Below are 17,039 nucleotides of genomic sequence, written 5' to 3'. Positions count from 1 at the left end.
ATATTTACATGTGCAGGGATACTAGAGTGAGGGAGGTAGATATGTTTAGGGGTAAGGGGACTAGGCTACAGCATATAATATAAACAGAGTAGCAGCAGCTTGTATGTGGGTGGGAGTGCGGGTGTATAGAGTCAGTATAAATGTATGTGCAAATTACGTGTGAGGGAGCAAATGATGGAGTGAGTATTTGTGTGTCGGAGTGACAGTGTGTGTGAGTGTGTAGGGCCCTGTGAGTGTGCATTCAGACAAATACTGCAAATACTGAAATAAAAGGTCAATAAAAATACAAGGTTAACTCAGATAGTCTGTCTAGCTATTTTGTTTGCTATTTATCAGTTGTATTGCTTTGGGATAGAAGCTGTTCAAGAGCCTGTTGGTGTCAGACTTGATGCACCGGTACCTCTTGCCGTGCAGCAGCAGAGAAAATAGTCTATGGCTTTGGTGGTCGGAGTCTTTTACAATTTTCCGGGCCTTCTTTTCACACCGCCTGATATAGTACTGATGTACTGGGCTGTCCGCACAACCCTCTGTTGCGCCATGCGATCGAGGGAGGTGCTATTGCCATACCAAGCAATGGTACAGCTGTAGAACCTTTTGAGAATTTGTGGGTGTCTTGCTGACGTTGAGGGAGAGGTTGTTGCTACAGCACCACACTGTCAGGTCACTGACCTCCTCCCTGTAGGCTGACTCATCGTCGCCGATGATCAGGCCTACCACCGTCGTATCGTCTGTGAACTTGATGATGGTGTTGGAGTCTTGTGTGGCCACACAGTCATGGGTGAACAAAGAGTACATGAGGTGACTAAGCACAAACCCCTGTGGGGCCCCTGTGTTAAAGGTCAGCGTGGTGGAGGTGATGTTGTCTAACCTCACCACCTGGGGCCAGCCCGTCAGGAAGTCCAGGATCCAGTTGCAGAGGGAGATGTTCAGATCCAGAGTCCTAAGCTTGGTGATGAGCTTGTAGGGCACTATGGTGTTGAACGCTGAGCTGTAGTCAATGAACAGCATTCTCACATAGGAATTCCTCTTATCTAGGTGAGTGAGGGCAGTGTGGAGAGCAATTGAGATTGCGTTGTCTATGGATCTGTTGGGGCAGTATGCAAATTGGACTGGGTCTATGGTGGTTAGTGTCGTGACGTGACTTTCATTCATCTGATGACTGTTATTTATTTAATCCACTAACTATGTTTAATTATTACCCGATTTTAAATTAACCATGTTTCAATTAACTCATTAGAAATTTGGGGCACCACGGAAGAAGTTGTTTAACGAGTTACTATCCCGAATTAAACTCTAGAAGATATAAATTATATATCGATAACAGTCACTTATTAATCATTACCTCATATCAGTTCTCATTCTGAACAGTCGTGACCTTCTTGGATCTGCAGGAACCCCAACCTTTGCAGATTATTCAGTACTACACAAATTGGTTTAATTATTTATTTACTAACTAAATAAATAATAACACAGAATACACAAAAGTTGGCCAAAAGTTTTGAGAATGACGCAAATATTAATTTCCACAAAGTTTGTAGCTTCAGTGTCTTTAGATATTTGTGTCAGATGTTACTATGAAATACTGAAGTATAATAACAAGCATTTCATAAGTGTCAAAGGCTTTTATCATATATGCATAGTCACTTTAACTATACATTCATGTACATACTACCTCAATTGGGCTGACCAACCAGTGCTCCCGCACATTGGCTAACCGGGCTATCTGCATTGTGTCTCACCCACCACCCGCCAACCCCTCTTTTACACTACTGCTACTGTCTGTTCATCATATATGCATAGTCACTTTAACCATATCTACATGTACATACTACCTCAATCAGCCTGACTAACTGGTGTCTGTATGTAGCCTCGCTACTTTTATAGCCTTGCTACTGTATGTAGCCTGTCTTTTTACTGTTGTTTTATTTCTTTACCAACCTATTGTTCACCTAATACCTTTTTGCACTATTGGTTAAAGCCTGTAAGTAAACATTTCACTGTAAGGTCTACCTACACCTGTTGTATTCAGCGCACCAGACAAATATACTTTGATTCAATTTGACCCTTCTTTTTCAAGACCTCTGTAATCCGCCCTGGCATGCTGTCAATTAACTTCTGGGCCACATCCTGACTGATGGCAGCCCATTCTTGCATAATCAATGCTTTGAGTTTGTCAGAATTTGTGGGGTTTTGTTTGTCCACCTTCCTCTTGAGGATTGACCACAAGTTCTCAATGGGATTAAAGTCTGGGGAGTTTCCTGGCCATGGACCCAAAATATCGATGTAGATTTTTAAAAATAACTTTACCATAACATACAGCTTGCGTTATTGCGAGACAGCGCTCACCAAAACGGCGGAGAATAGGACTCAACATTTTACACAGAAATACGAAATAACATCATAAATGTTTTCTTACTTTTGCTGAGCTTCCATCAGAATGTTGTACAAGGAGTCCTTGGTCCAGAATAAATCGTTGTTTGGTTTTAGAATGTCCATTTCTTCTGTCGAATTCACGCCACAATGCTAGCCAAGGTTGCTAACATTCCCATCCTCTCTTGACGCAAAGAACGGAAAACTCCAAAAGTCCCAATAAACGTTGAATTAACTGATAAAACTCGGTTGAAAAAACCTACTTTATGATGTTATTATCATATGTATCAAATAAAATCAGAGCCGGAGATATTCGCCGTGTATACCGAACGCTTTTCAGAACACAATGTCGAGCTCCGCCGCGCGCCTGAGAAGACAAAGAAAATTCCGGACCTGTCACTCCAAAAGCTTTTGTTCGGCCTCAGATCAAGCTAGACACCCCATTCTACCTTCCACTGCCTGTTGACATCTAGTGGAAGGCGTATGAAGTGCATGCATATCGATAAATAAAAGCCAGTTGAATAGGCAGGCCCTGAAACAGAGCCTCGTTTTCAGATTTTTCCCTTCCTGTATGGAAGTTTGCTGCAAAATGAGTTCTGTTTTACTCACAGATATAATTCAAACAGTTTTAGAAACTTCTGAGTGTTTTCTATCCAATAGTAATAATAATATGCATATTGTATGATCTAGAAAAGAGTACGAGGCCGTTTCATTTGGGCACGATTTTTTCCAAAGTGAAAACAGCACCCCCCTATTGACAAGAAGTTTTTAACTCCTTTGCTGGCTCTTTAAGTTAAGTACTTCTTCTAACAAGTTGTTCTCTTTTACAGGGAACCCATTGGAAAGAAGAAGTCCGGTAAGTCCACTTTAGTATTCTATTTTGGGTTAAGTTGTTATTGCATTTTATGTTTAGCAGACGCTCTTTTCCAGAGCAACTTACAGTAGTGAGTGTATACATTTTCATACTGGTTCCCTGTGGGAATCAATCCCACAACAACCTTGGCATTGCAAGCACCATGCTCTACCAACTGAGCTACAGGACTACATCCTTGTTTGTGGTATGTAGTTTATGTAGAAAATATCATATGGATGAGCTCTGAAGTGAAATAGAAACATTAATTAGGATAAACATTTCCTACACCAGCCGTAGCATCTTAGGACAGCTCACTACATTTCTCAATTGAGATATGAGCGCCCTCTAGCTGTGATGTTGGATATGTGCTCCATTATTTTCTAAAACGATTGCAATCAAAATATTTAGGATCATAGGGAGACTGTAGTAATTCAATGATATATTTAATTTCTTGAAGTTAGATATAGACCATTACTTCTAAAAAGTGTTTCAAAAATTGTTTTTCCCTTTCTTTGTTAATCTAACCAACCCATCCATGTCAAGTTTCAATTTCATTCTCCTTAATTTCCCTCCATCAGGCATTGTGGAGAGAGCGACTACTTTCCTCAAGAGAGGTAGTAACAGAATCATGCTTGGCCGTGCTCTGTGTGTGGCCCCGGGTTGCTAGCCATCCGTTTGGCCTGTTCCTGGTCCCTGTCTGCTGGGCCTTTAGCTGGGACATGGCTCTGAGGTGGGACTGGGCAGTGCGGAGTAGCGAGGGGGAAGGACCTGGTCCCAGATCTGTATCTGCTCAGCCAACGCCTCTGTTTCAGCCAACGCAAATACAGGTCTGGGACCAGGCTAGGGAAGGTTGTGTTAGAGAGGGCAGGGTGGGACAAGCTTGGTGCTCACTGTGATGTGCTCACTGTGATGTGTGATGTGCATGGCAGTGTGTTAGCTTTGTCAAGAGAGCATCAGATGGTGTGTGTCTGACTGTACACCCAGCCCAACTCCCTTTGCTCTAATGCTGAACTCAACCTTGTCTTGGTTGTGGGAATTAACTGTCACCTTGATAGATGTGGATGCTGTACCCCCAACAACAACTAAAACCCTCCTCATTCTGTGTTGTTGTCTCATGGGGAATCAGACAGGACAGTTTTCATAATATATAATATCTAGTAAGTTTGGAAGCAACTACTTGTACGGTTAATTTAGAGACGGAATGGTGTAAATACAAGGCTCAATTTCTGGATGGAATCCTTTTTGGGAGTGTACTGTTGTGAATTTAGAGGATATTATGAGTGCATTCCACTGTTAGCTCTGGTTATCATCCCACCAAGTGCACATCACAGAGCAGGTCCTCGTGTTGTTCTAACCTATAGCGTTGTGGTAGTGTAAGTGTCGGGTGTCTTTGTGGCGGTTGTCTCTGTCTCTGTGGCAGCCATGTTTGTGATTGGCATAACCCTCCTTCCTGTCCTTTCTCCCAATATCTCCCTCTCAGACCCTCCTTCCCTCTGCTCTCTGGCCACCATTTTCTCCTCCCTGTCTCTAAAATCACACCTGCTTCGTCCTCGTCCTCCCCCTATGACTCGCTCTGCTCTCTGTGGTGGGGTGGCAGGTAGAGAGGTCAGCGCTACATGTCTGTGTGTGCTCTGTGCCTCTCCCTGCAGGAGACTCCAGCGCAGCTGACCCCCTGCTCCTGGACCAGTACGTGGCTGTCACTGACTATGAGAAGCAGGAGAGCTCTGAGATCAGCCTGCACGTGGGACAGACGGTGGAGGTCATCGAGAAGAATGAGTCTGGTACGAGATCTGGGTCAGATGGAGGGAGCCTTTAGCTTAACGACTGAGGTTGTGTCCCAAATGGCACTCCATTGCCTATATAGTGGTGGGCCTATGGGCCCTGGTCAAAACTAGTCCACTATAAAGGGAATAGGGTGCCATTTGAGACAAAACCTGAGTCCTGGGGGCCTTAACGTAATTTATAAAGAAATCGCACTGTCTCGTAACTGTTTTTGCCCTAATCAACTGAAAGAATGTTATCATACTTGAAGGAAAGCCTCAGATACAGGCACTTTAAAGTGTACCAAGACGACTACATAATGCTATCACGATGTCTTCCAAACAGACAAGGCCAATCCAAGACCCAGAGAGAGCCTCTGCTGTGTGTCTGACTGTTCTGTGTTTCTGTGTGTGTTTTGCTTTCTGTGTGCAGGTTGGTGGTTTGTTAGTTCTGACGAGGCCCAGGGCTGGGTCCCTGCCACCTGCCTGGAGGCCCAGGATGACCCTGATGACTTCTCCCTGCCCGGTGAGGAAGGTAACCCTCACTATCTGTCACACTGCCCTAGGCAACATTCAGAATAAAAACTAACTGTAACTACAGATCAATGCTGGCAGCCTTAGGGCACAGCTCAGTCAAAACTCAAGGTTTGCTGCCTGAGAGTCAACAGCTCAAGGCTTGCTTCCAAGTCATAATGAGACAAAACAGTATGTGTCCTGTCATTGATTAAAATGTAGAAGAAATGTGGAACTGTAAATGAACAAATCTAGGAAACAGGATGCTCAGAAACTCTTGAAATCTGTACAGTACTTGTATTGGCATTACAAAATACTCTTTCACACAGTGTGTTTGTGTGTGTTTGTGCGGGGGGGGGGGGGGGGGGGGGTGTTGCAAGATAACAGTAGGAAGAGGACCCAGATAACCAAAGGGAAAATGAACTCTGACTTTCCATCTGTTCACAATGTTCTAATCACCATCACCTGTCACTGTCTGTCTATTAGAACCTAGCAAACACATAGCAGAGTATTCACTTCCTGTGTACTTACTTCCTACTTCCTGCTGCCCACTGTGCTCTGCGTCAGTGTCCCGGAGATACTGGTCACTGTTGAGGCATGTGGGCCGCCGGCGAACATTAGGGGATCTGTTCAGCACAAGCACAGGGTTTGGGCAAGGTGGAACGCACGCCTCTTTTCCCCATAATCTTCATGTGTGTGTAGAATGTCATGTTTAGCATGCAAATCCCATGCATGACCAACCCAAGCACGGAGAGTGATGCAAGGCATGTGTGTTGTGTGGCATGGATTAGAATGGATGCTACCGCTATGTTTGTATTATTTGTTTTCTCGATGGAATGCAGTGGGAAAATGCTCAGTTTTTCTCACTTTGTTATTTCAGTGAAGTTAATATGATATATTTTAAATTGTTTGTGCCTTCTAAATACACTATCTGTTTAACAATCACTTTAATTCAGTAGACTTTAAAAAAGGGAGCCGTGTAGATTAGGTATAAAAACCTAATCTATTTGAAGTAGGTGTTAGTGAAGTCCTAATCTTAGTAATGCTGTCTTGTTTGTGTGTGCTTAATGTTGGTGGAGGATGGAGGGATACTTTGTGTTGCATGATGTGTGTTACACATCTTCTCACTCCACAGGATAGATCCTGCCCAGGCCCTGTCTACAAGGACATACTTGCAGAGAGTTTTACCCTTGTTTAGACCAGTTACCAGTTTATGATCTTGTTACCCTGGTTTAGACCAGTTACCAGTTTATGATCTTGTTACCCTGGTTTAGACCAGTTACCAGTTTATGATCTTGTTACCCTGGTTTAGACTAGTTACCAGTTTATGATCTTGTTACCCTGGTTTAGACTAGTTACCAGTTTATGATCTTGTTACCCTGGTTTAGACCAGTTACCAGTTTATGATCTTGTTACCCTGGTTTAGACTAGTTACCAGTTTATGATCTTGTTACCCTGGTTTAGACCAGTTACCAGCTTATGATCTTGTTACCCTGGTTTAGACTAGTTACCAGTTTATGATCTTGTTACCCTGGTTTAGACCAGTTACCAGTTTATGATCTTGTTACCCTGGTTTAGACCAGTTACCAGTTTATGATCTTGGAGTGGTGTACTGAGTGGTGTACTGAGTGGTGTACTGAGTTGTGTACTGGGGGCTAATGCACTACGTTCACTAGCAGATAGTGAGAGGCTAGGGTTTTAGGATTTGCTATGAAGAAAGAACACTATCAATTGTGTACCATATATAGTCAAAGAGATTAGTCCCAACTATTCGCTCTCAACATGCCATCATGTGCTGTCCCTGCCAAGTTGTTGATTCCATACGCTTGATTGATATTCTTGTGAAAGTTAGTATGCAAGATGGGATAAAATACATCACCTATTGTGATGTATTCTTCGCCATTTCCAGAGGAGACGTACACAGTGATCTACCCGTACGCAGCGAGAGACCAAGACGAGATCGACCTGGAGAGTGGCATGACAGTGGAGGTCATTCAGAAGAACCTGGAGGGCTGGTGGAAGATCAGGTAGAACACAAAACCCCAGAAGCGTGTCTGTCCACCGGGGATGCAGGCTGTGTGTCCATGTGAATATCATTGAGTGTATGAATGTCTGTGTGTGTCAGAGTTGGTTGCTGCTGTTGTTGTGTTTCTTTCTATTGAAACCGTAGACGTAACCTCTCTGCTGTCGTCTACAGGTACCAGGGACAGGAGGGCTGGGCCCCGGCGTCCTACCTGAAGAAGGCCGACATCCTGAGCCAGAAGCTGGCAGTGGGCCACGCCAGCACCAACGATCTGGATGGATTCTCCAAGCAGCAGAACCAAGCCAAAGAGAGCAAAGGAGACAGCAAGGACCAGAAAGACAAGGGCTTCTCCCCCTTTGCCAAGCAGCACAGTGAGTGGGAACTAAGAACTGTAAACTACAGTAACTCGTTTAACAACTAACAACTGTAACTCAACTTAATGGGAAATCTCACACCACCCGAACATCAACATATGTGAAAATGTATGATGCTTTTTAATATCTTTGAATAATGCCTACCTGCAGGCTTTAAAGTAACATTTCAAAAATCAACATATGGAATGTGAAAATTGTGCGTTTCTATGATCTGTAATAAAACAGGTAGAGGAAGGTAAGTGTTTCCAATGGCATCATCAACCAATTAGTAGACAGTAGGCAAAGCCTCCTCACAATTGGTTAAAATCACATGACGCACGCCAATGATGTCATTGAAAACACTTATCTTCCTCTATATTTTTTACTACAGAACAGAAACACAACATTTTGACATACCGTATGTTGATGTTGGTATATTAATATTAAGTAGGAAAATTGTGAAATTTTCCTTTAAAGCCTGCAGGTAGGCATTATTCAAAGACATTATAAAGCCTCATATGTGCTTATAACAAGTAATAAAGCCTTATACATGCAGGCTTACTTAAATTGTTACCAAGACATCTCATCTGTATGAGAGATGTCTCCTCCCTCAGAGATGTTTCTCTGCAAAGCTCTCTAACTCAATGCCAGAGTAATGTAAAACATCCTCTTTTATTTCCTAGTAAGTCATTAAGGAGCTGAATGCCTCCCACAACTACACCTCCATTATTGAGGATCCATTACACATAGTTAGAGCCGAAGGCCCCGGTCTACAGAGCTCATCAGTCTGCATCGAACACACTGCTCGATCTCTCGCTCCCTCGTTTCTCTCTCTCTCTTTCTGGAACTAATATCTTCTCCTATGAGGAGTGGATGTCAATGCAGGCAGTGGGCTGTAATGAGATGCGACTCACTGGAGTCTGATTTCCTCTGCCTTTTCCCATACAGAACAGGGGGCGAGACAGAGACCACCACCACGCAGGGATCTCACCATCGTAAGTACCCTCCACTAACCACTTAACCACACATCCTGCGACTCCAACAACACTCGTTAACAAAGACATTTGTCTTAATGAGTTTTGCATTGATTTGATGTTTTGATCTGCCACAAGTCAAATCTGATACGGACCCACTTTTTCTTTCTTCACACCATCCCTCCCTCTCTCCCTCCCTCTAGCCGAGGGGGCAGAACCTGCCCAAGCCGCCCACCCCTCCTCAGGTGGAGGAGGAATTCTACACCATTGCAGACTTCCAGACCACCATCCCAGATGGCATCAGCTTCCAGGCTGGGGTCAAAGTGGAGGTGAGACACACGTCACATCTCATCACATTGTGGTAGATGGTTATTGTTTGATGGCAAACAGCCTACCATCTCCCGCCTAGAGAAACCTTTCAGATTTAATTGATACATTTTATTCAATATGCAATACATTTGTTTACCACAAAAGAGTCAAAACTCAGAGTGAAGTTCAATTGATTAATACCAAAGACGCAACAGCTGTAATGTGTGCCCCTCGAATGACAGAGCTGAATACGTAGCTACCTCTCAAGTGGAGCAGCACTCTCTAGCAAAGCTCCCCCCACTCATACAATGTTATACTTCAGCAGTTTTCCACTGTGATTGACGCAGACCCTTCACCCTGATTTTAAGACCTTTTCAGACATTTCAATAGTTTTAACATCCCTTGGCCCACTTCCTAATCTCGTCTTGTTCCATTGTCCTTGGGCCCAGTTCCTTGTCTGGCTTCCATAGCCCTTGGGCCCAGTTCCTTGTCTCGTCTGGGTTCTATAGCTCTTGGGCCCACTTTCGCTTCTTGTCCTAATGTTGCCCCAGATAACATATCGTGGTTCTCTGGTCACAGGGAGTACATAGACGCTTCTTCAAACTGACACGCTAATATTCAGCATAACACTTTTCTCTACTTTCACAATGACTTTTAAGGCAAAACATCCCAGAGACTTAAGACCTCATTCTACTTCTCCTTAATCACTCAAAAGCCAATTATTTCACAAACAATCAGAATGGAATGGGATTTGAATGATGCTTTGCAAAATGCACTGACTGAGTACAACTTCTGCTGTGTCTTGATTCCTAATTCCCTGATTGACTCACTGGTCCCCTTTTTCTGTTGTCTAGGTGATCGAGAAGAACTCCAGTGGCTGGTGGTACATTCAGATTGAAGACAAAGAGGGCTGGGCCCCCATTACCTTCATCGACAAATACAAAAAGACCAGTTTGACCCCGCGCCCTAACTTCCTGGCACCTCTGCCTAACGAGATGGCCCAGCTGAAGCTGGAGGATGGCACTGCCAGCGGCGCGGGGCAAGAGGACAGCTGGTCCAAACCGCTGCCAGACGAGCCCACCACGAGCAGCGATTCTGGAGCCCGGCCCAAACTCAGAGACTGGAAGTCCAGCGCCAGTAAGGGGGCATCAGCCTTCTCCGGACCCCTGCCCCCCGCCCCGTCTGCCCCACCTGCTGAGGAGAAGCCAGCCTTGCCACCCCGCAGGGAGTCCATCAACAAGAGCCTGGACATTGAGATTACTGTGGAGAAACCCAGGCCAGACCTATCCAAACCCATGCCTCCAAAACCACAAGCCCCGGGTGTCATCATGCCCCTGCTCACCCCCAAAGCTGCCCCCTTCAAGCCCGACAAGCCCCCCGAGCCCAAGAGAGAGGTCACGAACAAGCCTCTGCATCTGAAGAATGAGATGGGTCTGGAGTGTGGCCACAAGGTCTCCGCCAAAGAGGTGAAGAAGTTCAACCTGAAACCTGTGGCTAAGCAACCACCCAAGTCCAAGCTTGATCCACCGGAGGAGAAACCAGAGGTCGCCGGCCTTGCACTGTTCATGAAGCCTAAACCCATAGTCCGGCCCAAACCCGTCCCAGCTGCCAAGCCAGAGCCGCCAGCTGAGAACAAGCTGGACATCACCAACCTGAGGAGCAAGCTGAAGCCTTCAAAGCCAGTTGAACCAGGCTCTGGATCAGTAGAGCCAAGTCAGCAAAACGGCACTGCAGCCAACAACGGCCCTAGCAACGTTCTCCCCAAGATGCCGCCCCCCAACCTTCCCCCTAATAATGCTTTACCCAAGATGCCCCCTCCTAATAACGTTCTCCCCAAGATGCGTCCCAGCAGCCCCCCTATCAATGCCCTACCCAAGATGCCCCCGGCCCCCAATGCTCTCTACAATGGCAAGGCCACTGACGAGCCCAAATTCCCCCACAAGCAGCAAAACGGCCACGGACAGGTGAGCCCGGACAAATGTGCTGTTTCCCCACACAAAGAACCTCCAGGTAGACCCGCCGTCCTCCCTAGGAGACCCCCTCCACCCAAAAAGACCTCTGAGCCGTCCAGCCCCACAGAAACCAAAGCTCCCCTGAAAGAGCTCCCAGACACAAAGCCTGCTCCCCCCCAGCTCAGCAGGCCCCCTCCCCCTAAACCCAAGGCCTTCGTACTACCCCCACCCAAAGACAAAGAGAAGGTGGTCCCAAAGCCCCTGGTTAAGAGTGAGAAACCAGGCCCTCCGAGGGACAAGCTGCCTCCTCTAATCAAGGATCCCAGTAAAGAGGAGCTGTTCTTGGCCGTGGCGGACTTTGAGGGCGACGATCAGACGGCCAACTTCAAGGAGGGCACCATGTTCCAGGTGATGGAGAAGAACAGCAGCGGCTGGTGGTTTTGTAAAAATCTAGGAGAAGGGCCAATGAAAGAGGGCTGGATCCCCTCCAATTACCTGACCAAGAAACCCTAAGTACCAGGTTCTGTTGGCTTTTTTAATACATAAAGATATCACTAATTGTATTTAATTAGCTTTTTATTTTATTTATAGTTACCTTTTTTTAAATATATGTGTTTGTTACTTTGTTACATTCCATTTGTTTAGCATTCGAGCGAGAATGAACCAGCAATGACACGTTTCTGTTGCATTTCTTTTTAAATATTTGTTTTACTTTATATCCTCATTTCAAATTACCAGGCATCAAATCCGGGAAAAGCAAATGTCCCTTTCAAGTTCACTTTGTGCCATACAGTATGTTACTCAAGCCTATGTCATTTTATGATATGTATCACAAGCTTTCTAATAGAACTAAATATGTCCTTTCAAGCCTTCTATAATATTGTGCCTCAGTATAATATTCAAAGTGCTTTAAGCTTAAATATATGCAATTTATCTAGTTAGTGTCTCCGTTAGCATATCAAAGATGCTTCAATCTAATGAGTAGAGTCGAAACTGACAGTGCAATGCATATGAAAAATAAATCAGACCATACGATAGAGGAACCAGGGTCCGTATTCGCAAAGTGTCTCGTAGGAGTGCTGATCTAGGATTAGTTTTGCCTTTTAGATCATAATGAATAATATTACATGAACAGGGTGTACCTAATCCTAGATCAGATCCTAGATGGCCATGTATACTCAGATACCTCAAAGAACAGCCCTCCTCCTACTATGCCTGCAACGGAGGTTACAAGGGAAGTTCTAGAGGACATTTTGTTTTTCAAGAACTAAAATAGCAACACTTCAAGAGGAGTTTTTGCCAAGTGATTATAAGAAACATTTATACAGTGTTCATGTGTTTGTGAATGTGTTTCTTTTTTCTTTAGGAACTGAATAATAATGTTGTGGTTGATTTTTTACAAATGTGCACTTTTCAGATTATTCAGACTGATTCAGACGGTTCGTACTGGTTCAGACAGTTCAGACTGATTCAGACGGTTCAGGTTTCACAATGTGGCTTAACAGACAGAGAGAACGTAGTGTACAAATGAATGCCATAGCCATGTTTTTAAACCTCATGAGGTCTTAACATTGGGAAATGTATGTCAGAGTTCATCTCCTCTCAGGATGGACTGAATTGATTTCATTGAAATGAAATGGACCCCTTCCCTGGTGTTCACAGTACGATGGTAAAAACACACAAGTAATAATGACTGATTCAAGTAGAGATTACATCAGGCTGCTTCTGGTAAAAACAATATTCCATAATTATGCTGTAGGACAAGGTCTACCATTACTACAGCCCCTAAATTATGGAATTCACCTGTGATTTGTGCAATGATACAATACAAAATACTGAATCTCCAAAGCAGTGCTCAAATATAAAACAGTATTATAAAGTGTGATCATTACTCATTGTTTTACATTAGTGCTTGACTGGTTTCAAGCACAGACTCAGTAAAATAATTATTGTACTTCCAGAATGAAGTAATGTCAGCTGTTGTCACTTTTTGTTTACTTTTCACCTCTTGCCCGGTCTGGTAATTGGGAACTAGGGTCCAGTCAGTCATACAGTAGTGGAATGAAGGGTTTTTGGGATGTTGGAGTTGGTCATGTGAAAAGGCTTATGGGTTGGTCTCCTAGGAGATGCACAGACAAGGCTAGGAGTGGCTGTAGCTCACAGGTTCATTGGAGAATCTTTGAATACGGTTGATCTGCTCTTAGCTGCTATGCTAGTTTTTTTTTTTCTCTGAATCATCTTATGTTAGAGTACTATGTCCAATGTCCTTCCATGGCTGATAAAGTAATACACTTGATTGCATTTCTTTGATTTAAGGACTTAGTGCCTGTGTCCGGTCATGACCAACATTGGTAACAGTGAAATGATCAGTGAAGTTACTTGGGGTTTTCCGTCTTTTAGCCAGTGTGCATAGTGCACTTGAAAAGTAATGCTATTCATAATGTCATATTTGTAATGATAATGATCAACACATGGAGTAAGGCCTGAATTAGTGGAACGTTGATTGGGTTAGAATGACAGTTGGATAAACTCAAACTGTAGAATACATGTTTACTGAAGCATAAAGACAAAGGCAAGCAGGGATGTGAACTCCGCAATGTAACAAAACAGTATGGGATGTTAGTCTTATTGCTTTAAGTAACACTTTACCCTAAAACAGCCAATTTAATACATTTCAAAAGGCACTTTTTCTTTCTTCTTTGAGATATGCAGCAGGACATCTTTTCCCATCAGATATCCCATCTTAGTACTGTAGGGTTTTTTATTTTCTTGTTCTTGTGTATTTTCTTTCATATTAAGTCAATAAACATTTTTCATTTTTGTATGGTGTCTTGGTTTTCCTTGGAAATGTTTTAGTATTTTCAGTAAATGGATGCAACCTAAACATTAAAGCCATAAATGGTATCAAAAAGGAGAATATTCTACAACTAGAACATGCTTGAGAAGAAGCGTAGTAGACATAAGAACATTTGCCTTTATTAGACTTATGTACAACAGTGGTTCCTTCTGTTGAACAGTCACCTTCACTCACATCCCTTACAAATACAGCTAAACAGGTAAACAGAGGGAACGAGGCAGTCATTACAAATGACAAAAGAAGAGAAACATTGTTGGTGAGCGAGAGAGTAGATGTACCTGATAGTTGACCTGATTACTGGACATTAAACAGGTATAGTTGGTCTGAAAACAAGGCCCATTTTCAAAAGCAGACAGATACATATCACCTGCAAAAAGTTTTTCAAAATAACAATAATAAAAAAAAAGAATGATGGGGGGAAAAACGATGCACTCCCTCAAAGAACCTGGTATACCCTTCTCAGTGCAAAGAAAGGTACATTTGATGGAGCAAAAATATCAGTTTAAAGCTGACAGTGCATTTAATATAAACATCGAAACACAATCAATAACCCTAATAATACACATTTAATTAAATTCTGATCTTCTACCTCTTAAGATTCCTTCAATGACGACAGTATTCCGATTTGGCTTCGTTAGTTCCCATCCAGTGTACTAGTATCGCCTTTACAGTAAATATGCAGCACAGAAATAAACATGTCAGAGACATTTTAACTTGAAATGAGTCACAACCAGTCTTTCCTAGACCTCCAAAAACAATAATTTGTTCTTCAACCTTGAATTAAAAATGACATTTTCCCTGACTTCTCCCATTTTCATAAGCTCACCTCATCCAAATAAAAAAGGTAAAAACTAACTAAGCAGATCTGTCAATCCACACAATCTGACAGTGAAGACTTTTCAGCATTTTTAGGTTAATATGTACAGCGTTGAAAAATGATTTCAGTGGGAATTCCATTCATTATGTGTCCTCAGAATTCTGAAGATCATGCTCTGCTCTTTTTAAAGTAATATGAACAAATGTTTAAAAAAAAAAAAAAACATAAAAATAAATAAAAATTGGCAAGTAAATACATCTGGGTTGTTCCACGAAATGCGTCCCTTTGATATTTCAAGTACAAATTGTGCAAGTGTCCTTCAATATAGATGTAACATTCAATAAATCAGATTTTTAATATGAATAAAGACTTGCTAAAGTGTGCATCTGTGACTTCTAGGAATATTTTATCCCACTTAACCCCAAAACGGCTCCAGGTTTTCACCATCATTGTAAAGCCCTAGTTTTTGTGTTGCTTTGACAGTAATTTCTGAAAATAATTTGGTTCATGTTATTAGTGATTCATTGGTAAAAAAAAAAAAAGGCCCTCATTTTAATGTCATACCCTGTTACGTGAACTGAACTCTCGTTATTATATAGTGAAATTATTCCTTTAAAAAAAAAAAAAATTTACTTTCAAGAGACATTTAACATCTAATATTCAAATCATAGTGTAAAAGCAGGTGAGATGGTTTTACTCTTTTTGGACATTTTCTGGTGGAAAACTGAGCAGGTCGAGCAAAACACGTCAACCCTGTTACCCATAGACAGACAGGCTAGAATAACACGTCAACCCTGTTACCCATAGACAGACAGGCTAGAATAACACGTCAATCCTGTTACCCATAGACAGACAGGCTAGAATAACACGTCAATCCTGTTACCCATTGACAGACAGGCTAGAATAACACGTCAACCCTGTGACAGACAGGCTAGAATAACACGTCAACCCTGTTACCCATAGACAGACAGGCTAGACATTTTCTAACAATAAAATTTTTGGGGTAAAGCTTTCATTCAATGGCCCCTCCCTGTTGCACACAAGCTTCCATTCCCCCTGTCACAAGGGGATTTATGGCTGATTTAAGATGAAGTCGTCAGCTCTGCTACTTTATTTGGCACTTAATAGGCACTTTCTATAGTTATTTTTGTATTTAACCTCTTGACTTTTTTTCAATTAAGTTGAACATTTGCTCTTTATGACAGAATGTTAAAATACGTTGTTTTTTTTTACCAAATTACACTACTCAAAAGGCACTGTATCGGTGGGATGACTCATCTGCTTTGAACTAAAAGGCTGTTGAGCCAAGCCACACAATGGCAAAGTAAGAGAGATTGAATGGTCATATTTCAGTGTGTTCATTATGCGAGAGACTGTTTTGGATGAAGACAAATATTGCAGTGAAACAAAACTGCTTATTCATTGGCTCCCACCAATACAGCATTGTCTGAAGTACATTTTGGTTTATTTTCCACATTCCACCTGAAACACTGTTCCCCAGCTGACCCTCTTTGGGATATGGGATGCCTCTCCCCACCACACGCTCCTAACTAACTTACAGGTTAGCCTCATGCTTACTGGTCACATAGTAATCCAATGGGGATCTGAAGACTATAAAAAAAGAGAATTAAAAAGGAAACACTGCATGGATGAATAAGATCCTATCAAGCAGCCTGACACGCATGTGGAATTAGACCATCTTCAAAATAAAATATGACCAAGCCTTGACATCTTGGCTTAATCAAATGATAAAATGTTATAAACATGACTTAAAACATAAATATTTCTTAAAAATTAAAGAAAAGTTCAGGAGGAAGACTATCTAGTCAAGCGTTTCTGGTGAGGCTGAGGCATCTGGCAGTGGTCTTTCAGGTTATGATGTGGGGTAAGAGGTTAGGGTTGGTCCTGACAGGGAGATAGGTGGGTGTTTAGAGGGGAAGAGATGCCAGGCTATGTGGTAGAGGACTCAGAGTAAGGGAGGAACTTGGTGAGTTTGTTTGGGGAGCTGGGGCTGAGGCACTCGGAGTCCTCACTCATCTTAAAGAAGTCCTCCTGGTCCCTCTTTCTCTGGTTCAGCTCTTCCTCCAGAGCCTGAGAGAGATAGAGGGCGGAGAGAGAGGGGGGGGGGGGGGGTTGGGAAAGAGGAGAGAGATGGGTAGAGAGAGATCAAAGCAATGGCAACTCCAGTACTGGATATTAATGTAAATTTTACAACTTTTCAATGTCAATGATATTAACTGTCTGGGACTAAAACAATT

General features: G+C 42.8%; 2 protein-coding genes across 7 annotated transcripts in view; one reads left to right on the top strand and one right to left on the bottom strand.

Moving 5' to 3' along the window:
• sh3pxd2b (SH3 and PX domains 2B) overlaps positions 1-13,929 on the top strand; it is a 62,113-nt gene extending 48,184 nt beyond the window's left edge. The window contains exons 6-15 of one of the 6 annotated variants that reach the window (XM_055941984.1): positions 3,201-3,226; positions 3,802-3,837; positions 4,873-5,004; positions 5,417-5,509; positions 6,064-6,153; positions 7,406-7,523; positions 7,694-7,890; positions 8,821-8,867; positions 9,050-9,175; positions 10,010-13,929. In XM_055941984.1, the coding sequence (XP_055797959.1) occupies positions 3,201-3,226; positions 3,802-3,837; positions 4,873-5,004; positions 5,417-5,509; positions 6,064-6,153; positions 7,406-7,523; positions 7,694-7,890; positions 8,821-8,867; positions 9,050-9,175; positions 10,010-11,620 (2,476 nt within the window). In that variant the 3' untranslated portion in view covers positions 11,621-13,929. Of the gene's footprint in view, positions 1-3,200; positions 3,227-3,801; positions 3,838-4,872; positions 5,005-5,416; positions 5,519-6,063; positions 6,154-7,405; positions 7,524-7,693; positions 7,891-8,820; positions 8,868-9,049; positions 9,176-10,009 lie in introns of all 6 variants that reach the window. The other 5 variants (XM_055941983.1, XM_055941985.1, XM_055941988.1 and 2 more) reach the window with 5 other exon arrangements.
• A 132-nt stretch (positions 13,930-14,061) lies between these two features.
• The window catches only part of stk10 (serine/threonine kinase 10), a 56,022-nt gene continuing 53,044 nt past the window's right edge, over positions 14,062-17,039 (bottom strand). Inside the window, exon 19 of the mRNA XM_055941982.1 lies at positions 14,062-16,872. Within this exon, the coding sequence (XP_055797957.1) occupies positions 16,732-16,872 (141 nt within the window). The 3' untranslated portion in view covers positions 14,062-16,731. The remainder of the gene's footprint in view (positions 16,873-17,039) is intronic.

Source organism: Salvelinus fontinalis, chromosome 13 (genome assembly GCF_029448725.1).
Source record: "Salvelinus fontinalis isolate EN_2023a chromosome 13, ASM2944872v1, whole genome shotgun sequence".
Lineage (NCBI taxonomy): Eukaryota > Metazoa > Chordata > Actinopteri > Salmoniformes > Salmonidae > Salvelinus > Salvelinus fontinalis.
Note: the sequence above shows the minus strand (reverse complement) of the source record. Positions and strands in the feature narration are given on the sequence as shown.